The sequence below is a fragment of the Tupaia chinensis genome, unplaced genomic scaffold, assembly GCF_000334495.1.
Source record: "Tupaia chinensis unplaced genomic scaffold, TupChi_1.0 Scaffold000127_2, whole genome shotgun sequence".
NCBI classification, from domain to species: Eukaryota; Metazoa; Chordata; class Mammalia; order Scandentia; family Tupaiidae; genus Tupaia; species Tupaia belangeri.
In genome coordinates, this window is record NW_006159596.1 from 187,603 (window position 1) to 210,567 (window position 22,965).

General features: G+C 41.5%; 1 protein-coding gene, 1 non-coding gene and 1 pseudogene across 2 annotated transcripts in view; 1 reads left to right on the plus strand and 2 right to left on the minus strand.

Annotated features, from left to right (window-relative positions):
- Positions 1 to 6: 6 nt before the first annotated feature.
- The window catches only part of NAA15 (N-alpha-acetyltransferase 15, NatA auxiliary subunit), an 86,255-nt gene continuing 63,296 nt past the window's right edge, over positions 7 to 22,965 (plus strand). Inside the window, exon 1 of the mRNA XM_006144627.3 lies at positions 7 to 67. Coding sequence (XP_006144689.1) covers positions 14 to 67 — 54 coding nt within the window. The 5' untranslated portion in view covers positions 7 to 13. The remainder of the gene's footprint in view (positions 68 to 22,965) is intronic.
- Positions 3,694 to 3,797, minus strand: LOC114007135 (U6 spliceosomal RNA). Its single transcript, XR_003548775.1, has one exon. It is a non-coding gene; the product is annotated as a U6 spliceosomal RNA (small nuclear RNA).
- LOC106734497 (peptidyl-prolyl cis-trans isomerase A pseudogene) lies at positions 12,569 to 13,173 on the minus strand (annotated as a pseudogene).

Genomic DNA, 22,965 nt, shown 5'->3' on the forward strand with positions numbered 1-22,965 from the left:
AGGAGCCGGAACGATGCCGGCCGTGAGCCTCCCGCCCAAGGAGAACGCGCTCTTCAAGCGGATCTTGGTAAGTGTGAGGTTCCGGGCCAGCCAAGGGGAGGGTTTTGCCAGGAACCGGGCCTGTCATCCCTAATCTCGGCCCAGTGGTCAGCGAGCCACCCCCGCCCGGGACCCCGCCTTCGTGGTCCTGGTCAGGCCGAATGCACTCTTTCGTCCCCTCCCTGTGGGTCCCACTTCGGTCCGCGCGCCTGCGACCACAGGCTTTCCTCTCCCATCCCCACGCTTCAGAGGCCCTGGTTCGGGACTAGGCCCCAACCTCTCGGCTTGACGACTGCGGGTTTTCGTCTTTCCCGAGCGAGGGAGGAAAGGCCGGCCTTTAGCGGGGAAGCGGGCATCGGTGGCAGGAGTCGCGGCCCGGCTGGTGTGGGAGCCGTGCCGGCAGGCCGAGGTGGCACCCCTGGAAGGAACAGGTGGGGATGCAGCGCGGCTCATTCATTGCCTAAGCGCGGTTCCCCATCGTCTGTCCCTCCCTCTTCCTCCTCTCTTGTGATTCACCTGTCCCCGCCCGGCCCGGGGTCACTGAATGACCTGGGAGCAGGGAAGCAGGTTTTCCAAACGACTACCTGCTTGTAACTGGTTGTGTGTTTGCGTCTGGAGCTCCTCGGCATTTCTCGTTCCCTCCTTTCTGGAGTAGGGAAGAGACATTTAGTTCTTAGTTTCCGAGCGGGAAACAGCCCCACCCCATCACCCTCCTCAGGAGGTGGGGCCCAGCTAGGGGCGGTCCGGTAGGAAGTGAAAAGTTAGGAGCTTTTAGTGGAAACGTTCTAGACACTGACTTTTCTTACACACCGAAGTGTGTGAACACTGTTGCAAACAGAAGGGAATTTGAGAACTTTGGAGATGAATGTATCCACGCTAGCTTAAACTCATCCCCTGCATTTCAAATAGGTGCAGGTTGTACTTAAAAAAAAAAAAAAAAACAACTTTTTCAACGATGTTTACAGGGACTGTTTACTTAGTAAAGTTAGTCTTGTGGCCTTGACTCTATAATTGATACATTGCAGCAGGTTTTTGTTTGGCATTTAGTGTGTCGGGTGCGCCTTTCACGCAAAAATTTCTTTGTGAAAGGATTAGCTGTCCGTGCCAAATTTAAGACATTTAATTTTGGGGGTGTGCGAATGAAAGTGTTAGCTCTTTCTCTTGCAGTGATAACTTATCTCACTTGTTCTTCAGAAGAACAATTCTGAGGATCCAGTTTTTATAAAAATAATCATTCATGTTGAACTAACTTTGATTCTCCAAAATGACCCATATGCCCTACAGATTTAGTCAATTTCGGTTGAAAAACATCAGGAAGTCACATCTGATACCAAGTAACTCTTAGTTACTCTGAAATCCCTTTTGACATTTGGTTTTGTTATTAAGACTAATTGGGGTGTAGATGGGACTGTGACATAGTTTTAACAGAAGAGTTGTTTCTGAAATTATTAAAAGAATTATTTAACTTAGCTTAATTTATTATTATTATTATTATTATTATTGTTATTAATTTGACCAGAGAGAGACAGGGAGAGAGAAAGTGAGAAAGCAAGCTGCCAGGTCCGGGACCAAAACTGTGGTCAGCTATGTGGGAGTCCAGCACCCAACCACCATACCACCTACAGGCCTCTGTTTCTAAAACTGTAAATACTAAGTGTTGTGTAGGTAGTACTGTAACATAGTTTTAGGATAGCAATTTATCCTGTTTTTTGGTTTGCTAGGGAGAGAGAGAGAGAGTGAGAATACAACCCCCTCCCCCATGGGGATGGTCAGGCCGCAGACCCTTCTCTTCCATTTCTCCCTCCTTTTGGGATATTCCTCATGGGCACTCACAAGTCAAATGTGTTTTCTAGCCTTGAGGTCTACAATTTGAACTGCACCATGGGTCATTTGGAATCCAGCAACTTTAACCACTGTGCCAAGAGCTGGCCCAGCAATTCATCTTTAATCTTTTCCCTAAAATCTTTTATTTTGTGAAAAATTCAAACTGAAGAGTTGAGAGAAGAGTACAAGTAACACTCATGAGCCCTCTAAATTTAATGTTTAAATTTTTGACATGTTTTCTTTCTTTCTCTGGAGAGGTCTTCAAAAAGTTTGTGGAGATTCATTGGGTGGCGTGGTGGTTGAAGTGCTGGACCTGGTGGCTTGCTTTCTTGTTTTCTCTCTCTCTCTCTCTCTCTCTCGTGCACATGTGCCCTATAGCAAATTAAATAGTAAAAATAATAATAAGTAAAGTTAAATAAATCTTTCGTCAAGTTCATGGAAAGCACATATTATGAAAAAACTACTCATGGATTTCTAAATTTCCTGTACTGAAATACATTGATATTTTAATTCCATTTCCACAAACTTTTCTAAGTTTTTGCATTTGTAACAAAAGTTGCAGACATAATACTTCATGCTTTATACTTCAATAAGTATCTCTTAAGAATAAGGTCAGCGTCTTGTATAACCATGTCAGTAATCATTCTGTAGTATTGTTTTTTTAAAAATTATTTTATTTAACTTTATTTATTCATTTATTCATTTGTTTATTTCAGTGTGACCAGAGAGAGTCAGAGTGAGTGAATGAGAGAGAGAGAGAGAGAGAGAGAGAGAGAGAGAGAGAGAGAGAGAGAGAGAGAGAGAGAGAGAGAGAGAGAGAGAGAGAGAGAGAGAGAGAAAATGAGAAAAAAAGCCGCCAGGTCCGGGGCTTGAACCACAGTTGCCATGTGGGAATCCAGCACCTTTAACCACCACGCCACTTGCCAGCCTCCATTGTAGTATTGTCTTACTGTAGTTCATAATTAAGTTTTCTCAATTGTTGCCACTTTTTTAAGAAACTCACACTTTTTATTCTGAGGTTACTGTAGATTCTCACATAGTTTAAACACACACACAGTTTTGCTTGTACTTGTGTGTGTATTTAATTTTGTACAGTGTTAACAATGTATAGATTTCCATCAGTACAGTCAATATATGGAACAGTTTAACGCATGGCATTCTTTAGTTGCATGTTAGACCACATCCTTTCTTCCTTCAGCATGTAATATCCTTTGTTGTTTTCTGTTTAACTTTGTCATTTTAAGAAGTTTTACTGAAAATCATACAATAAATATCTTTTGGGGTTGGCCTTTTACGTATGCAGCAGAATTTTCTTGAGGTTCGACTAAGATGTTGTTCCTATTACTAGAGTTCTTTATGTTGCTGAATTGTATTCCATCATGTGGATATACCACAGTTTAAATATTAACGGAATAGCCTTTTTTCCTTTGTGCATGATAGAGTGCATTCACGTCAGAGAGAGGAGCACCTTCTATAGAATCTCACCACGATCCTCTTCCTTTGATCCTCTAGTGCGTTGGATCTTGGGCACATGCATGGGTTTCAGGCAGACGGCACTGAAGATTCCAATCATGGTCACCATGTAGGATCCAGCTTCTCTCTCTCTGTTTTTTACATTTTCATACTGCTGGGCAATTTAAAAAATTTTACTTAACTTTATTTATTTATTTTAATTTGACCAGAGAGGGATAGAGCGAGAATGAGAGAGAAAGGGGGAGAGAGAGAGAAAGCAAGCTGTCAGGTCTGGGACTCAAACAATGGTCGGCCATGTGGGAGTACAGTGCTCTTAACACCATGCCACCTGCTGGCCGCCTGTTGGACAGTTTTTATAAAAATATGGAACGCTTCACCAATTTGCATGTCATCCTTGTGCAGGGGCCATGCTGATCTCTGTAGCATTTCAATTTTAGCATATGTGTTGTCAAAGCGAGTACCCAGTTTCTCTTAAGTAGTACATTACTACTTCACCAGGATTAGCCCAAAATAGCTTTTTTTTTTTTTTTTTAATGTGCCAGAGGGTATGTGTACTTAGCACAGAAAGGCAGAGAAGAGTGCAGATGAAGTCCACACACACACCCCATTCGTCATGGGGAACGGTTATGCTATAATCCCTTATCCATTTCTCCTTCCTTTTAGGATTTTGGGCATATGCACACATGTCTGGCATGTTTTAAAGCTTCTATGTCTTTGATTTAGTTTTTGCAGTATCTTCAGCTGCTGGCCACAGGCTGGCTCCTAAATACCAATTTTTGTTTACACACACCTCCCGAATTATTTATTTAATTCCATTTGTTATTATTATTATTTTTTAATTGGAACAGACAGAGAGGGAGAGAGAAAGGGAAAGCAAGAAAGGAAGCCACCAGGTCCTGGACTTGAACTGCCTTCGGCCATGTGGGAATCCAGCGCCCTTAATCACCGCGCCATCTGCCCACCCCTTTTTAAGCATCTTAAACCATTTTTTTTAGTCTTGTTGATTGTAGAGCCAAGAGATTTTGACTCACTGTTAAAATCACAGTGCTAAATAATTTATTATAATAAGGTGTATGCAAAATAAATGTGAAAGCCACTAAACGAGAGAAAAGTAAAGGAGATACAATTTTTTTTATTCTCTTACATTAGAAATGAAAAATACATGTAACTAACCAAAAGATAGGATTTATTTTTTTTGGAAATAGCATGCCAGCCACTTAGACTAGTAGTTAAGGGGAGCCTAATCCCCTATGGCCAACCTTGGTTTGAATGGTGGCCTAGTGGCTTGAAAAACATCAAGTTCAGGTGCATGCAAGCCCCAAATCCTGACAGGATGGAGAAATGGAGAAGAGATTGTGGCATGACCATGCCCTATTGGGAAGTGCTTTTTTTCCCCCTCTGCTGAGCACATGTTTTCTCTGACAATTAAAAATGAAGGGAAAAGAGGGACCAGCAGTTGGCGTAATGGCTATGTCACTGGACTCCCATGTAGTTGACCATGGTTCCAGTCCCGGACACAGCAGCTTGAACTCACACCAGGTGCATGTACATACGTGCCCAAGATCCTGAGAGGAGAAGGGATTGCTGCATGGCCATCCCCCCTTGGGTAATTTCTCGCTTCCTGTCTCTGTCTCTGTCTTTCTGGCGAGCACATGTGTCCTATAGCAAAAACCTCCCTAAAATAAAGGAAAAAGAAAAAGGAAGGAGAGAGGGGAAAGAAATAGAATAATATTTCTGCTTCCTCAGCTTTTAGAGTTAGCTCTTCCTTTTTTAATTTTTTTTTCCCTTGTCTCTTTCCAATAAAGGAAAAGTTGGACAAACTGGAATGCTTTGTAATCAAGTGTTGCTAGGTTGGTAACTGTTGCTAAATCATTCTGGCAACTTTGAGGTTTTGAGCTGCCACTTTATTATGTGTACCATACTTAATTTGTAATAAACTAGTTATGAAAGTAAATTAGTATGTATTTTCTAAACACTTGAAACTTCAGTTTTAAAAATAATAAAATGTACCTTAATTTTTCTTTTTTTAAAGAATTATTTACGTAACTTTAATTATTATTTTTAGATTTTTGTTATAGGGTATGTGTATTCACCAGAAAAAGAGAAAGATGTCAGGTCTGGGACTCGAACCACGATTGGCCATGTGGGAGTCCAGCACCCTCAACTACCACACCACCTGCTACCTACATTTTTGTTGCATATTTGACCCTTCTTTTTCTCTTATATTACTTCTTGTGGCTTGTGCAATATAATTTGGTCAAAATGTTTCTCTTTTTTCCTTTAGTTTACTTTTTCCCCCTAATGAGACAGAGTGAGAGAAAGAATAAACCCCTAATCAGTCTCTACATCTCTATCCAGCCTCAGCACTGGGTTATGGGCAAGGGCAAGTTGGACTAGCATGTGGAGGGAGGTCTCCAAACTTGAACTAAGAACCTTCCTGTGTAGGACTGCCTCCGAGATTATCATGTTTTACAGCTGTGCCACTGTCTGCCTCTCGTAATTCTTCTTGTCTATGATTTGTCTAGAGAAAAGGGAGGATGGATTTAATGTGATTTTTTTTTTTTTTTGGAGAGGTTTTTGTTGAAGAGTGCGTGCGCTCGCCAGAAAGAGAGAAGAAAGCAAAAAATCACCCCCAGGGTGGATGGCCATTCTACAATCCCTTCTCCTCCATTCTCCTCTCGAGATCTTGGGCACGCACGCACGCACGCACGCACACACGCGCGCACACACACCCGTGCACCCGACATGAGTTTAAGACACCAGGTTTGGGACTCGAACCATGGTAGACTACTTGGGAGTCCAGTGACATAGCCATTACGCCAACTGCTGGTCCCATAGACAAACTAAAATTTAACAGTTTATTTAAACAAAGAGTGGGGTCAGTAGCATTGCTAGACTCTCATATGGCTGACTGGTTCAAGTTCCAGACCCAGTGGCTTGAAAATCACACCTGGTGGGACCAGCAGATGGCGTAATAGTTATGGCACTGGACTCCCATGTAGTCAACCACGGTTCAAGTTGTTGACCTGACAGGTTAAAACTCAGGCCAGGCGTGTGTGCCCAATATCCCAAGAGGAGAACGGAGAACATATTGTGGCATGGTTATTGCCTCCACCCCCTGGGAATGATTTCTTGCTTTCTGTCTTTTTCTTTGTCTTTCGGACGACTGCATGTGCCCTATTGCAAAAATCTCTTAAAAGAAAAAAAAAACTCATGGCAGGTGCGTGTGCATGCATGCCCAAAATCCCAAGAGTAGAATGAAGAAGGGATTGAGGTTTGGCCATCCCCCCTAGAGTGATATTTCACTTTCTGTCTCTCTGGTGAACGCAAGCACTCTATAGCAAAGATCTCTCTTTTAAAAAACAATAACAACAACAACACTCCAGACATGTGAGTTTGCACTCACGAGCCTGTGAGGAGAATGGAGGAGAAGGGATTGTGGTATGGCCATCCCTCTGGGGGGTGATGTCTTACTTTCCCTCTTACTGTACTGTTTCTGTCTCTTTGTGTACGGCGAGCGCACACACCCTAAGGCAAAAACCTCTTAAAAAGGAGTGGATTAAATATACTTTTTGTGCAGATTATTTGTGGAAGTTTGGACAGATTATTGGGGTAATAGAAAATTCTGGTAAAAAAAGAGTGACTACAGTTTAGGGGGTAATAGAGTATTCTGGTAAAAAAAGAGTGACTACAGTTTAGTTTTCAGTAGTAGTAGACAGCACTGTGTATGTACAGCAAAGACAACAAACACTTGATGGGGAACTGAATTTAACTTTCCATTCTGTAGGTATCTCAAAGCCCTGCAGTTCTTCTGGGTCATTGTTAGCGCTCACATGAATTAGTTATTTGATGATAATAGAGTTGCCGTTCCAATTATGACTTAGAAGCACTGGTTAAACAATAGTTTTCAGAGGCAGACATGGTGCCCTGTGTCATTGGAGGTCCGGAGAGCTACTGATCAACCAGGCAACTGAAGAGATCTCTTTGCTTAATGTACATTATTTCCTTGAACATTTCTGTTCTGACAATGCAGTTCTGACAGCATTGATTGAAGTTTATCTTCTTTGTTCATAAATACTTTTTGGACATGATTAACTAGGTCGTATGAAGGATCCTATGCAGAAGACTTTGTTCAGAATTTTCTCCCCTGATGCCTGCATGGTTCATTTCTCTACTACTTTTAGGACTAAGCTCAAGTGTCCTCTAATTATAAACCTTTTTTGATTAGTCCTCCTCTTCTTTTCACCCTTCCTATTTTCTTTTTCTTTAAAAAAAAAAAAAAATTTGCCAGAGGCTGTGTGTACTTGTCAGAGAGAGACAGAGAGAGGGAGAAAGCACCCTCCAGGGGTACCATAATCCCTTCTCTATTTCTTCCTCCTGTTGGGATTTTGGGCACATGCCCCAGTATATTTCTTAAGCCCCTGATGTCCGGGACTTGAACCACACAGTCAGCCTATGGAATCCATCTGTCTTACCCACAGGGCCACAAAACTGGCCCCCCTATGTTCTTATTTCTTAACTTTCTTCTTTCCTTTATTTTTCTCCAATATCATTTATCATCATTGGATTTATATTACTTGTATATTTATTATTTATTTATCTTCCACAAAATTAGGTTCTTGGAGGATAAGGACTTTGTTTTGTTAATTGCTATAATCACATTGATTACAAGGTGTACTGAAGTTGGAATCAGCAGATGGAGTAATGGTTACATTGCTAGACTCCCACATGGCTGGCTACTGTTTGAGTCTCAGACCCAGAGGCTTAAAATTCGTGTTGGGTGCATGTGTGTATGTGCCCTAAATGCTGAGAGGAGAAGGGACTGTGGCATGGCCATCCTCCTGGAGGGTGATTTTTTGCTTTCTATCTGTTTCTCCAGCGAGTGCACGCACCCTATAGCAAAAATCTCCTAAAGGGAAAATAAAAAAGGATGTACTATAGTAGATGTTTAATAAATAAATACTGGTTCTATGAAATGATTGTTAAAACAGTGATTATAGAGCACAGGAGAAAGATCTTTGGATTGTGTGCTTGCCTAAATATTTTTGGTGGAAGGAGTTTAACTGGGCCTTGGCATTGTGAGTACATTATTATATTGTAGAGTATATATATGAGGTAATTGTAGGATCTTGGGCAGAGCCAGCCTGTGTTATCTAGTAAGATCTTGGAAGTTTGTGAATGAATCATAGTATTCATTTGTATACAAGCCTTTTCTCTCATTACAAAAGCATAGTAAAGGGGCCAGCAGGTGGTATGATGGTTAAGTACCCTGGACTCCCAAATGACCCGACTGTGGAGTCATGAACCTAGCGGTTTGCTTTTTCACTTTCTCTCTCTCTGTGTGTCTCTGTCTCTCTCCTCTCTCCCCCTCACTGGGCATATGGAAATAAATAAAATTAAATAAAATCTTTTTTTTAAAAAGCATAGTAAGAGGAAAATATTATTTTTTCGATTGTTTAGCATTGGAGGAAAATGGCATCAGAATTAAATAACTTTGTTGTGAGGAGCCTGCTGAATCTTGAGATATTAAAGCTTGGTTACGTGTCATTTCATAAGGGTCAGTTCATTTAAAGTCAGGATTAGGGACCACTGTATCTAAATAATACCAATCCAGTGAGAAGGCCAGCTGGTGGCACTGAAGGTAAGGGGACTGGATCCCACATGGCCAACTGCATGGATAAAGCCCCTTACCTGGCTGGGTGTATCTGTGCTTAGGCAAAATCATGAGGAGAGTGGAATAGAAGGAATTGCCATATGGCCATATCCCCTAGGGGCATAATTTCTCACTTTTTGTTTCTGTCTCTCTCTGGCTAGTGCACATACCCTGTGGCGAACAAACAAACAAAAAAGAAATGGGAATATATTGGGTTGTCGGAAAAGTCATGATGCCTTTTCGCATCGAAAAACATGTCATGACTTTTCCAACAGCCCAATAAAAATGTTAGAAGGGGGAACCAGCAGTTAGCGTAATGGCTATGTGGCTGGACTCGCATGTAGTCGACCGTGGTTCATGTCCCGGACCCGGTGGCTTAAAACTCACGACAGGTGCGTGTGCGTGCATGCCCAAGATACCAAGAGGAGAATGGAGGAGAAGGAATTGCAGCGTGACCATCCCCCCTGGGGGGTGATTTCTCGCTTTCTGTCTCTATGTCTCTCTCTGTGTGTCTAGCGAGCGCATGCGCCCTATAGCAAAAAAAAACCTCTCCAAAAAAAAAATGTTAGAAGGGAAAAATCTGTAGGTTGGGGTTGCTTTGTGTTGTTGAGAAAATTTAGAAATCAAGTTGAATTCTTAGAATTTGGAAAGATATGTTAAGAAGCTGGTATGGGGGACATCAAGTGACCTAACCAGTGAATTCAAGTCAGCCATCAGCATTTATGTATGTAAAAACAGCGTTGCTTTCTATCTTTGCTTCATAGTGAAAAATGGTTCCAAAAAAATGTCAATTACCAGTTCCGATGGTAAGTGAAGAGGCTTAAAGAGTGATAGTTTTGGGACCAGCAGATGGCGTAATGGTTATGTCCCTGGATTCCCACATAGTCAACTGCATTTCAAGTCGACCTGGCAGCTGGGCACGTGTGCATGCGTGTGAGGAGAATTGCAGGAGAAGGGATTGTGGCATGGCCACCCCCCCTCCCCCCCAAGGTTATTTCTCACTTTCTGTCTCTGTCTCTCCAGTGAGCGCACACACCTTATCGCAAAAATCTCTCTCAAAAAAAAGTGATAGTATAATTATTAAAGTGTGGAGGGAATTTTATGCTGTTTGTGGTGTGTGTGTGTTTCTTTTTTTCATTTTGCCACAGGAAGTGTGTTCTGGTGGAGGGGAGAAAGTGAGAAATCACTCCACATGGGGCATGGTCACAGATACCACATTCCCTTCTCCATTTCTCTCTTCTTTTGGGATTTTGGGCATGCATGCTCAAACACCTGGCAAATTCAAGCTGCTAGATCCGGGACTTGATTTGTAGAGTCGACCACGTGGTGGATCCAGCTACCTTAACCACTGTGCATGCCTCTGGCAGGCTTGCTGTGACTGTATTCTTGACTTTTAGAAATTTCCCTGGAATGTCAACTGTATACTTAAATATCTAAGCTGTTTTAAGATGCATGCTGTACAAACGTCTATTGAAGTTGTAACTGAAAAAACTGGTCTAACATGTTGCATTTTTTTCCCCTCATAGGTAAGATATTAATTATATTGCTTAGTAAATTACCCCTTAAAATTTCAGTTTAAGATGGACAATACAAATTATAGTAGAAATAAATGATGAAGTGGCCGGAAGGTGACATGGTAGTTAGGGGCATTGGATTCCCACATGGCTGACCGCAGTTTGAGTTCCAGCCCTGGCAACTTGCTTTCACTCTCTCTGTCCCTCTCTGGTCAAATTAAAATAAAATAAATGAATAAATAAGTGAAGTTAAATAAAAAAAATTAAAAAAAAAATGATGGCGAGGTTAATATTTTTATCTTATTGATCTACTTGACTGAGATTTTCTTGGGCTAGTATGAGATAATTTGAAATTTCTATTAAAACCTCCTGGGGAAACTAACTTTATTAGAAGCCAGTAATATTTTACTTTTAATTTTTTAAAAAGGCTTTTGCCATAGTGTACATGTACTCACTGGAAACAGAGACAGTGAAGGAGAAAGTGAGAAATCACCCCTCAGAGGGGATAGGCTGTACCTTAGTCACTTCTCCATTCTCCTCCTGAGACTTTGGGCATGCATGCCCATGTGTCTGGCGTGAAATTCAGGCTACCAGGTTCAGGTACTGGCCCCACCTATATCTGTCTATCTGTCTATATAAACACACACACACACACACACACACACATACTCACACATACTCACACATATATATACATATATTCAAAAATTTTTAAGAATTATTTTATTTAACTTTATTTATTTACATTTTGATCAGAGAGGGACAGAGCGAGAGAACAAGAAAGTGAGAAAGCAAGTAAGCAAGCTGCTAGGTCCAGGACTCGAATCATGGTCGGCCATGTGGGAGTCCAGTGCCCTTAACCACTATGCCACCTGTCAGCTCCCCACCCCCAAATATTTTTAATCTTACAAATTCCATTTGATTTTATTATAGGGAAGATTGTTAAAACATTTGGGTGTGACGTCTGTAAGAGTTGTGCCTAACTACTTAAAAGAAGAAATGAAAGTTTGTTTTTAAAATACAGACAGGAGAGGGGGCAGCAGGTGTTGTAGTAGTTGTGGTGCTAGATTCCCATGTGGCTGACAGTGGTTCGAGCCTTCCTTGTATTCAGTGGCTTGAAACTCTTGGGGGTAAATTCTTCCTTTCTCTCTCTCTGTCTCTGGTGAGCGCATGTGCCCTATAGCAAAAATCCCCCGCCCTCCGAAAAAAAGAAAGAAAAGTACAGATTGGGGGGAATTTTCCAACCCTAGGATTCGTTGTTTATATCCACATATGGCTGCTGCCCCATTTTTTAAAGAAAAACTTTTTCCCTCTCACTTGATAATGGCTTATATCTAAAATGGTACTCTTTATTTTTCAGAAATATCTCATTGAGTTTGTTTTTTTAACTACTTTTTCCCAAAGAATTGTCTATTCAATTTTATTTGCTATTATTATTATTATTATTATTATTATTATTATTTTGGAGAGGTTTTTGCTATAGGGTGCGTGCGCTTGCCAGAAAGGCAGAGACAGACAGAAAGTGAGAAATCACCCTCCAGGGGGATGGCCACGCCACAATCCCTTCTCCTCCATTCTCCTCTCCACGCACACATGCTTGGCATGAATTTAAGCCACTGGGTCCGGGACTCAAACTGCAATCAGCTACATGGGAGTCCAGTGATGTAGCTATTACGCCATCTGCTGGTTCCTTATTAATTTTTAAAAATTTTACAAGACAGAGAGAAAGGGAAAGTGAGAAAGCAGGTCTCCAGGTCTGGGATGCAAACTGCAGTCAGCCACGTAGGAGTCCAGCACTCCAACCACCACACCACCTGCCAGCCCCCGAAACATCTTATTGAGGGTTTTTTTTGTGTGTGTATGTGTGGTTACTTCATTTTTATTTCATCATCATAAACTTAACTTTGCAATTCAGCTAGATTTGGAGGGGAATAAAGAAAATATGGAACCCCAAGGACTGTAGCGAGAGCACAGGTTATAGGACATAGCGAGCAGATGGCGTGGAGGAGTGCTCTCCTGAGCTACAGAAGGAAAGGTCTGGTTGTTAAGAGAAAGCAAGTCAAATTCATTGGAGCTGTTCACAGTCAGCAATGGTGATCATCTTGCTAGTCTTGCCATTCTTGGACCCAGAGTGCTTCATGGCTTCCACAATATTCATGCCCTCTTTCACTTTGCCAAAGACCACATACTGGCCATCCAGCCACTCAGTCTTGGCAGTGCAAATGAAAAACTGAGAACCATTTTTGTTGGGTCCAGCATTTGCCATGGACAAGATGCCAGAACCTGTATGTTTCAAGATGAAGTTCTTGTCATCGAATTTCTCACCATTAGATGGACTTGCTGCCAGTACCATTATGGCGTATGACGTCACCACCCTGGCACATAAACCCTGGAATAATTCTGTGAAAGCAGGAACCCTTATAACCAAATCCTTTCTCTTCTGTGCTCAAAGCATGAACATTTTCTGCTGTCTTTGTAACTTTGTCTGCAAACAGCTGGAAGGAGACGACCCAAGGGCTTGCCATCAACAGTTATGTTGAATAACATGGTGGGGTTGACCATGATTGAGGGGGAGACACTTGGGCGCTGGTGTCTGCAAAGCCCTCGTTTAGTTTTACAAGATCACCTCTGCTTATCAGCACTTGAGTGCTGAGAGAAAGAAAATGAGAACTCATCCCTGGGGGAATAGCCACAACTCAATCCCTTCACCTCTAGTCTTCTTTTGGGATTTGGGGCATTCATGTGGTTGGTATGATTTTCAAGCTGCTGGGTCTGGGACATGAACCTCCATCGGCCAGAAGGGAGTTCAGCACCTTAATCACTATGTCACCTGGTGGCCCCAAGTCAGAATCTTTAAGATGAGAAAATGAAGGAAACTAGTAAACTATTTTTTTTTTTTTTGGAGAGATTTTCACTGTAGGGCGCGTGCGCTCGCCAGACAGACAGAGAGAGACATAGAGACAGAAAGCGAGAAATCACCCCCCCAGGGGGGATGGTCACGCCGCAATCCCTTCTCCTCCATTCTCCTCTCGGGATCTTGGGCATGCACGCACACGCGCCCGGTGTGAGTTTTAAGCCACCGGGTCCGGGACACAAACCGCGGTCGACTACGTGGGAGTCCAGCCACATAACCATTACACTAACTGCTGGTTCCCTTGAGTCATGTTTAATGTTAGGCTTCTTTTAAGAAAAGTGTTATAAATATGGCCAGTAGTTTGGACTACTTTGTTGAAAGTACATTTTCCTTTTCTTTCTTTCTTTCTTTCTCTCTTTCTTTCTTTCTTTCTTTCTTTCTTTCTTTCTTTCTTTCTTTCTTTCTTTTTTAGATTTTTGCTAGAGGGTGTGCATGTTGTCAAAGAGAAACAGACTGAGGGAGAGGAGTGAACAGAAATTACCCCCTCCTCCAAGGGGAATGGCTATGCTGAAATCTCCTCTCTTCCCTTCTCTTGAGATTTTGGGCACGCACACTCACATGCCCAGTGTTTTTCAAGCCTCTGAGTCCGAGACTTCAACCATGGGTTGACCTCGAGAGATCCAGTGCCTTAACCTTTATGGCACTTGCTGGCCGAAAAAGTGTATTTCTCTTTGCTTTATATAGGCAGTTTTGCTGTTTTAGAATGCACAGGTTCCTAAAAGACACTATTCTGCAAAATCATGCAATAAAAACCATAGGACTAACATGGAAAAACATTGTTGGTCACAGATTAAAATCAAAATAAAATGTGGTAGCAGTTTTACATATGTTTAATGGTTAACAAATAGTTTAGTATTAGTGTAAATATTATACCCTACTTCATCTTATACCTTGGGAGGAACTTGAAGTTTGCTTGTAGAAGTTGGCATTTGAAGGATTAGGATTGCAGTTTGTGAGTTATTGTCTAGTGGTGGAAAGTTATCTGAAATCTGACCAAAGTTGAAACATTTGATGTGATTGGATGTGGTTCAGTGTATCTGACAATACAGGAAGTAAATTTAGGTAGCTGGTAGAGATGTTTGATATAGTGCCTGTGTGTTGTGCGTTATCTGCGAGACTTGTTTCAGTTGGGCCCTGTTTTCTTCTTTTTTTTTTTTTTTGTGTGTGCCCTTTTTTTTTTTTTTTTTTTTTTTTTCTTTTTTTTGGGGAGGTTTTTGTTTTTTTTTTTTTTTGTTATAGGGCACGTGCACTCGCCAGACAGACAGAGAGAGACAGAAAGTGAGAAATCACCCCCCGGCGGGATGGCCACACCCCAATCCCTTCTCCTCCATTCTCCTCTCGGGATCTTGAGCACGCATGCACGCACACGCGCTTGGCGTGAGTTTCAAGCCACCAGGTCCAGGACTCAAACCACGGTTGACTACGTGGGAGTCCAGTGACATAGCCATTACACTAACTGCTGGTCCCAGTTGGGCCCTGTTTTCTGTATTTGTTTAGTGTTTCTGGCAGACAGAAGAATCCTATAGAAACAAACATAAAATATGAAATGCTCTGGATATTTCCTAATAAACCATTTGCGTTGGAGCAAATGTGTTTTCAACATAAGCGTTTTAGCGGAATCTGTACATTTATCTAACATAGTGTTGTAGAGATCACATAGTGTTTGGGTATACTGCTCATGGTCTGCTTTTGGGTAGCTCTCTGTCTTCACCCTGAAATGTGGACTCTTTACTAAGCCAGAGCCCTGGGTCTTGCATCCGGTATCTGAGATAATTTTACATTGCTTGCCATTTTAGTTGGCACTGCCGCTGAATGGTAGCCAAAGAGACATCAACTTCCAATGATTTTACTTTTTATTTTATTGGAGAGGGTTTTGCTATAGGGCATGTGCGCTTGCTGGAGAGACAGAGAGAGACAAAATGCAAGAAATTACATTTCTTCCCCCCCAAGGGGATGGCCACATAGCAGTACTTTGTTCTCTTCTTGGAATTTTGGGCACACATACACATGCGCCTAGTATGAGTTTTCCGTTCAGTGTCTGGGAATCAAACTGTGGCTGACCCTGGGAGTCCAGCAACATAACCATTACGCCATTTGCTGGTCCACCAATTATTTTGTTAGAGAAGCTATTTTTTTTTTTTTTAAGAATTGTTTATTCAATTTTATTTAGTCATTCATTTATTTTAATTTGACCAGAAAGAGAGAGAGAGAAAGAGAGAAAGAAAGAGAGGAGGAAGAGTCAGAAAGCAAGCCACTAGATCCGGTACTTGAACCGTGTTTGGCCATGTGGGAGTGTCCAGCACCTTAACCACACGCCACCTGCTGGTTCCCTGTTAGGGAAGCTTTTGATACAGTCTAATTCATTCTAAAATGTTTTCTTGTGGAGAATAAATACTATTTTAAAACCAAGAAACTGTTAAGAATACATTTCTTTGATTTGTGTATTGAAACACTTTTGATACTCAGTGGAGGAAGCCTCCTATGAAAAGAACAATAGATTCACAGTTGGAAAGTCTGTATCCCAGAAATGACTGTTTCATTTTATCATTTACTCTTTTTCTTTTCTTTTCTTTTCTGTTTCTTTTTCGGTTTCTTTTTCTTTTTCTTTTTCTTTTTCTTTTAAGGTTTTTGCTATAGGGTGCATACACTCACTGGAGAGAGACGAGAGAGACGTGAGAGGGAAAGTGAGAAATTATCCTCTGGGGGAATGGCCACACCACAATCGCTTCTTCATTCTCCTCCTGGGATTTTGGGTGTGCACTCACACGTGGCATGATTTTTCAAGCCGCCAGGTCTGAGACTTGAACCACAGTCAGCCATGTGGTAGTCCAGTGCTTTATTGTTTGTTCGTTTGTTTATTTGTTTATTTATTTATTTATTTGGAGTGGTTTTTGCTATAGGGCGCACACGCTCACCAGAAAGAGAGACAGAAAGCGAGCGTGAACTGCAGTCGACTACATGGGAGTCCAGCGACATAGCCATTATGCTAACTGCTGGTCTCCCAGTGCTTTAAACACCATGCCCACCTTCTGGCCCTGTCACTCATCCTTTCTAAGACTCAGTTGGTTTGGGCATGGTGGTGAGCCTAACAGCCCAGCTCCTGGAGGTAGTAGAATTGGAGCATTCAGACCAACTCTCTTAGCCTCTCAACATGCTTTCATATAAAACTCAGTTGATGAGGCCAGCAAGTGCCATAGTAGTTAAGACACTGAATTCCCCATGGCAGACTGTGTGGCTCAAGTCCTGGACCCAGAGGCTTGAAGGTCATGCCAGGGGCTGGAAGGTGGTGTGGTGAGTAAGGTGCTGGACTTCCACATGGCCAACCGCATTTCGAGTCCTGGACCTGGTGGCTTGCTTTCTCACTTTCCCTTTCCGATTTGGGGGTTTTCTTGTATATCTTGTATTTCTTGTTATTGAATTATTATTCTTTTTTTTTTTTTGTGATAGAGTACTGTATGACATCTGCCACTGGTCATGTCTAGAACCCTGGTGTGTTTTCATATGCTAAAATATTTTTCACTATTTATTTCTTCTAAGTAACTTGGTATGGATGTTGTGTCCTTTTTTTCTGTTCAGGTTATTTGTGCTGGATTTTTTTTTTTTTGAGAGGTTTTTGCTATAGGGTGCGTGCGCTTGCCAGAAAGACAGAGAGAGGCAGAAAGTGAGAAATCACCCCCTGGAGGGATGGCTACGCTGCAATCCCTTCTCCATTCTCCTCTTGGGATCTTGGGCACACACACAACACACGCCTGGTGTGAGTTTAAGCCACCAGGTCCGGGACTCAAACCGCGGTCGACTACATGGGAGTCCAATGACATAGCCATACTGAAACTGCTGGTCCCATATTTGTGCTGGGTTTAATGGACCAGCAATATAGGTGATTTTATTTTGGGGATGAAGTTGTGTGGCTTTCTCAGTCTCTAATTCAAGAGCACTCTTGTTTGTTGCTAAAATGAAGTATATTAAAATAAGTACATAAACAAACGCCATCTTTCCCTTGCCACTCCTTGCCCAACCTAGTTCTCTTCAGTCTCAAACATCCAAATCACACCTCTTTCCTTCTTAGATGCCTACCTCTCTCCCAGATGCTGTGCTAAAACTCACCTTTGCTATTACAGACTATAAATCTCTTCTTTTTTGAGTTTTTTTTTGTTTGTTGGTTGGTTTTTGTTTGTTTTGCTGTAGGGCACCTGCGCTCACCAGAAAGACAGAGAGACAGAAAGAGAGAAACCAGCCCCCAGGGGAGATGGCCACGCCACAATCCCTTCTCCTCCATTTTCCTCTTGGGATTTTGGGCATGCACACACACACACACGCCCAGCGTGAGTTTAAGCCACCGGGTCCAGGACTCGACCCATGGTCGACTACATGGGAGTCCAGCGATGTAGCCATTATGCCAACTGCTAGTCCCAATATTTTATTGTCTTAATCTAGTCTGTTTTAATGATTTCCTACTTTGCTTCATTGTTTCTATAGCGTGGTGTTAATATCTTTTAACTTTAATGGTGTTCTAGTATTTTTGAGACTGCTCATTTAATTTCGAACTAACATAAGCCTGTGTTATGGGCAGAAGGACAAGAAGAGTGCTATCACATTTATTCAATACCAAGGGAAAAATACTTAATCACAGATTTTAAATTTTAAGAGCTCTCTTGACATTAGAATTCCAAGTAGGGAAATGTAGAGTTTTGTTTGTTTGTTTGTTTTATAAAGAGAATTATTTATTCATTCATTTATTTTTTTATTTGACTAGAGAAAGGCAGATACACAGAAGGAAAGCGAGAGAGCAAGCCACCAAGTCCAGGACTCGAACCATGGTCAGGCATGTAGGAGTGTCCAGTGCCTTAACTACCATGCCACCTGCTGACACCCTAAATAATTCTTTAAAAAATTTTTAAAAACTTTTCTGTGAGAGGTTTATTGGGTCAAAGGAAGTGTACTGGACCCCAACATGGCTGACCACAGTTGCAGTCCCGAACCTGGTGACCTGCTTTCTCACTTTCTCTGTCTCCCTCTCTAGTCAAATCAAAATAAGTAAATAAAAATAAAAATAAAATAAAATAAAATAGTTCTTTCAAAATAAATGATAATTAACTTGATTTATTTATTTGTTGGTTTTTTTTGGGGGGGGAGGCTATAGGGTGCATGGGCTCACCAGAAAGAGAGAGACAGAAAGCAAGAAATCACCCCCCAAGGGGGGAGATGGCCATGCCTCAATCCTTTCTCTTCCATTCTCCTCTCGGGATCTTGGTACACACACACATATGCCAGGTGTGAGTTTAAGCAACCAGGTCGGGGACATCAACAGTGGTCGGCTACATGGGAGTCCAGTGACATAGCCATTATGCCAGCTGCTGGTCCCTATTAAGTTTATTTTAAAAATAAAGTAAAATAATTCTTTCAAAGTAAAAAAAAATTAATTATTATTTTATTTAACTTCATTTATTTTAATTTGACCAGAGAGGTACAAAGTGAGAGAGAGAGAGAGAGAGAGAGAGAGAAATGGAGAGAGGGAAAGTGAGAAAGCAAGCCGCCAGGTCCAAGACTTGAACTGTAGTCGACCATGTGGGAGTCCAGCACCCTTAACACCATGCCACCTGCTGGCCCTGGGAATGTGGAGTTTTTTTGGGTTTGTTTTTTGGCAGGGTGTGTGCAACAGAAAGCACATGTGATTGCCAGAGAGAGAGACAGACAGAGGCAGAAGGAGAAAGCACCCCTGTGGGGTATGATTGTGCCATAATATAATCTCTTTTCTTCCATTTCTTAATCCTGTCAGGATTTTAGGCATGGATGCACATGCACTCATGTTTTTCAAACCGAGGGCTGAGATTTGAATCATTTAGATTTGAGCCAGTTCTGGCTCCCTTTACCACCAGTCCCTGGGTCTGGTTTGAGTTTTTTAAATGCAGTTATTCCTCTGTGGAGAACTAAATGCATCTACTTGGTCCTTATACAAAACCTGTTTCAATTCACTTTAGTGAAACTTTGCTTAAAGTACACAACATGCAGTGTTCTGCGTCTGTCTTTCCCCAACAGTGAAATGTGTTACCTAAACACTTAAAGTGAGCAGGGTTTAGTTGTAAAGACAGCATTAAGAATCACGTTAATGATTCGTTCCTCCCATAGCTCTGTAGAATAAACCTTTAGTGGTAGTATTACATGAGAATTTTAAAAGAAGCACATAATTTTTTATTATCTTAACTTTTTTTTTTCTAATTTTTTATTATAGAGGACATATGTACTCTCCAGAGAGGAAGATGGAGAGTGTAGTCATGCCACAGTTCCTTCTCTATTTCTCCCTTCTTTCAGGATTGGCCATACATACACGTGCCCAGAGTGTTGTCAGGCTTCTGGGTATGAGACTCAAACCGTGTGATGAGACATGTGGGATCCAACTCCTTTAACCTCTAGACCATGGGCTGGCTTTATCTTAACAACTTTTAAGTTTATGTTCATTTTGTTATACAACCATCGGCACCATCTAGCTCCAGAACTCTCTCGCAAAACTAAAACACTATACCTATTAAACTATAACTCCTTGTATTAGTGTTCTCTAGAGTGATAAACCAATAGGATGTGTATAGATACATAAGAAAGGACTTATTGATTGACTCTTATCCACAATACAGCATCTGACAAGTCCCATAAGAAGCCTCAGAAAGCTGGAACTCCTGAGATGTTTGTCATGTGGTTCAGTCTAAGTCCCAAGATCTCAGAGAGATAGGGAAGACAATGATGTAACTCATAGTCTGAGGCTGAAAGCCTTAGAACCCATTAGCCACTGGTGTAGGTCCTGGAGCCTGAAGGCAGATGACCTTGAATTCTGATGTCCAAGGCAACAGACAGATTCTACCCTGCTTTGTTTCAAAATAGACCCACTCCTCTTTCCTTAGACAGATCTTCTGCATCTGGTCTGCTCGCTCTCTCCTTAATCTCTTAGCCCCATAGATACAGTCAGAGTAAGTTGACACCCAAAACTTGCAATTACATATCCCCTTTCTTTCTATCTCTAGCCCCTGGCAACCATCATTTTTCTTTCTGTCTATGATTTTGACTAAATACCCCATAATACTCCATAGAAGTGGAATTATACAGTATTTTCTTTTCTTTTTCTTTCTTCTTTTTTTTTTTTTTTTTTTGGAAGTTTTTGCTTTAGGGGGGCTTTGCTCGCCAGACATAAAGAGACAGAGAGGCAGAATGTGAGAAATCACCCCCCAAGGGGGATGGCCACATCGCAATCCCTTCTCCTCCATTCTCCTCTTGGGATCTTGGGCGCACACGCACCCAGTGTGAGTTTAAGCCACTGCGTCCGGGACATGAACCATGGTTGACTACGTGGGAGTTCAGCAACATAGCCATTATGCCAACTGCTGGTCCCGGTATTTCCATCTTTTTGACTGGCTTATTTCTTTTCTTTTTTTTTTTTTAAAGAATTATTTTATTTTTAACTTTATTCATTTTAATTCGACCAGGGAGAAACAGAGTGAGAGAGAGAGAGAGAGAGAGAGAGAGAAAGCAAGCCGCCAGGTCCAGGACTTGAACTGCAGTCAGCCATGTGGGAGTCCAGCGTCCTTAACCACCGCACCACCTGCCAGTCCCGACTGGCTTATTTCACTTAGCATAATTTTAAATTTTACTCATGTCATAGTATATTATAGAATTTTCTTCCTTTCTAAGGTTGAATAATATTCCATTGCATGTTATATACCATTTTTTTTACCATAGACACTTTGATTGCTTTCATGGTTTGGTTTATTTTAAGTAATGCTGCCATGAATATCTGAATACCTGTGTTACTTTAAATTTGTACACATATCTCTTTGAGACCCTGTTTGTAATTCTTTTGGTCTTATATATATAGAAATGAAATTGCTTTGTCATATGGTAATTCTATTTTTATTCTTAAAGAATTATTTACTTTTAATTTTATTTGGTTTAATTTGACCAGAGAAGGGACAGAGTGAGAGAGAGCAGGAGAGACAGAAAGTGAGAAAGCAAGCCCCCAGGTCCAGGACTTGAAACGTGGTCAGCCATGTGGGAATCCAGTGCCCTTAACCACCACACTACCTGTTAGCCCCATTAATTCCATATTATAATTTTTTAAGGAACTGCCGTACTGTTTTCAGTGGCTGTACCGTTTTATACTCCCATCACCACTACATGCAGTTCCAGATTAATACAAAATCACTAACACTTGATTATTTTTTGGTTCGTTTAATAGTAGCCATTTTATAGGGTATAGGGTATAAGGTGATATCTTGTGTTTTGATTTGCATTTTCCTGAAGTGTGATATTGAACACCTTTATATCTTTTTTTTAAAGAACTATTTTATTTTATTTATTATTATTATTTTTCAGTTTGATCAGAGAGAGACAGAGAGAGAGAGGAAAAACAAGAAAGCAAGCCGCCAGGTCCAGGACTTAAACCGCAATCGACCACATGGGAGTCCAGTGCCTTTAACCACCATGCCATGTGCTGGCCCGAAACACCTTTATATTTTAAAGAAGATATTTTTGTTTGTTGTTTTTGCTATAGGGCATGTGCACTTGAACGAGACAGAGACAGATTCAGGGAGAAAGTATGTAATCAACCGCTGGGGGGGATTGGCTGTGTTGTATTCTCTTTTCCATTCTTCTCTTGGGATTTTGGGTACACTTGCTCATGCATCCAGAGTATTTTTCAAGCCACTGGTCTGGGACTCAAATCACGCAGTCAGCCATGTGGGATCCAGCTGCCTTAACCACCATGCCACCGGGTTGCCCAGAAGATTTTTTTAAATCGAGTTTTGCAATTAAAAAAGGGCGCATCTCCCTTCCTGGAGAGACAGAGACAGACGGAAAATGAGAAATCACTCCTTGGGGGCATGGCTACTCTGCAATCCCTTCTCCATCCTCCTTTTGGGATTTCGGACAGGCACACACACACACAAAAGCCCACACCCGGTATGAGTTTTAAGCCACAAGGTCGGGGACTCAAACTATGATCAACTATGTGGAAGTCCAGTGACGTAACCATCATGCCATCTGCTGGTACACGCCTAGTGTGATTTCAAGTTGTTGGGTATGACAATCGAACTATGGGCAGCCATGTGGGAGTCCAGTGCCATATCCACCATGCCATGTGCTGGCTCCACTCTGTTTTTATACTGGCCCCTTTATAGGCTTGTTTGAAATACAATAATGCAGATGACCTGGTGGCAGACACTATGAGGATTCATGTGTAAAGAACTCAAATTTCTTTTTCTTGCTTAATTGCCCTGCTAGAACTTCTAGTAGTATACTGAATAGAAGTGCCTATAATGGGCAACCTTGCCTTGATTCTGACTTTAGGGGAAAACCTTTCAATCTTTTATCATTGAGTATGATTTTCACTGTGGATTTCTAATATATGACTTTTATTATGGTAGTTTATATTCCTAATTTATTGACCTTTTTAAAAAAAATCATGAAAGGGTTCTGAGTTTTGTCAAATACTTTTTTGAATTCGTTGAGATGATCACTCCTCTCCCGTTCTGTTGATGTATTTTACCTTGGTCTGTTTTCGTATG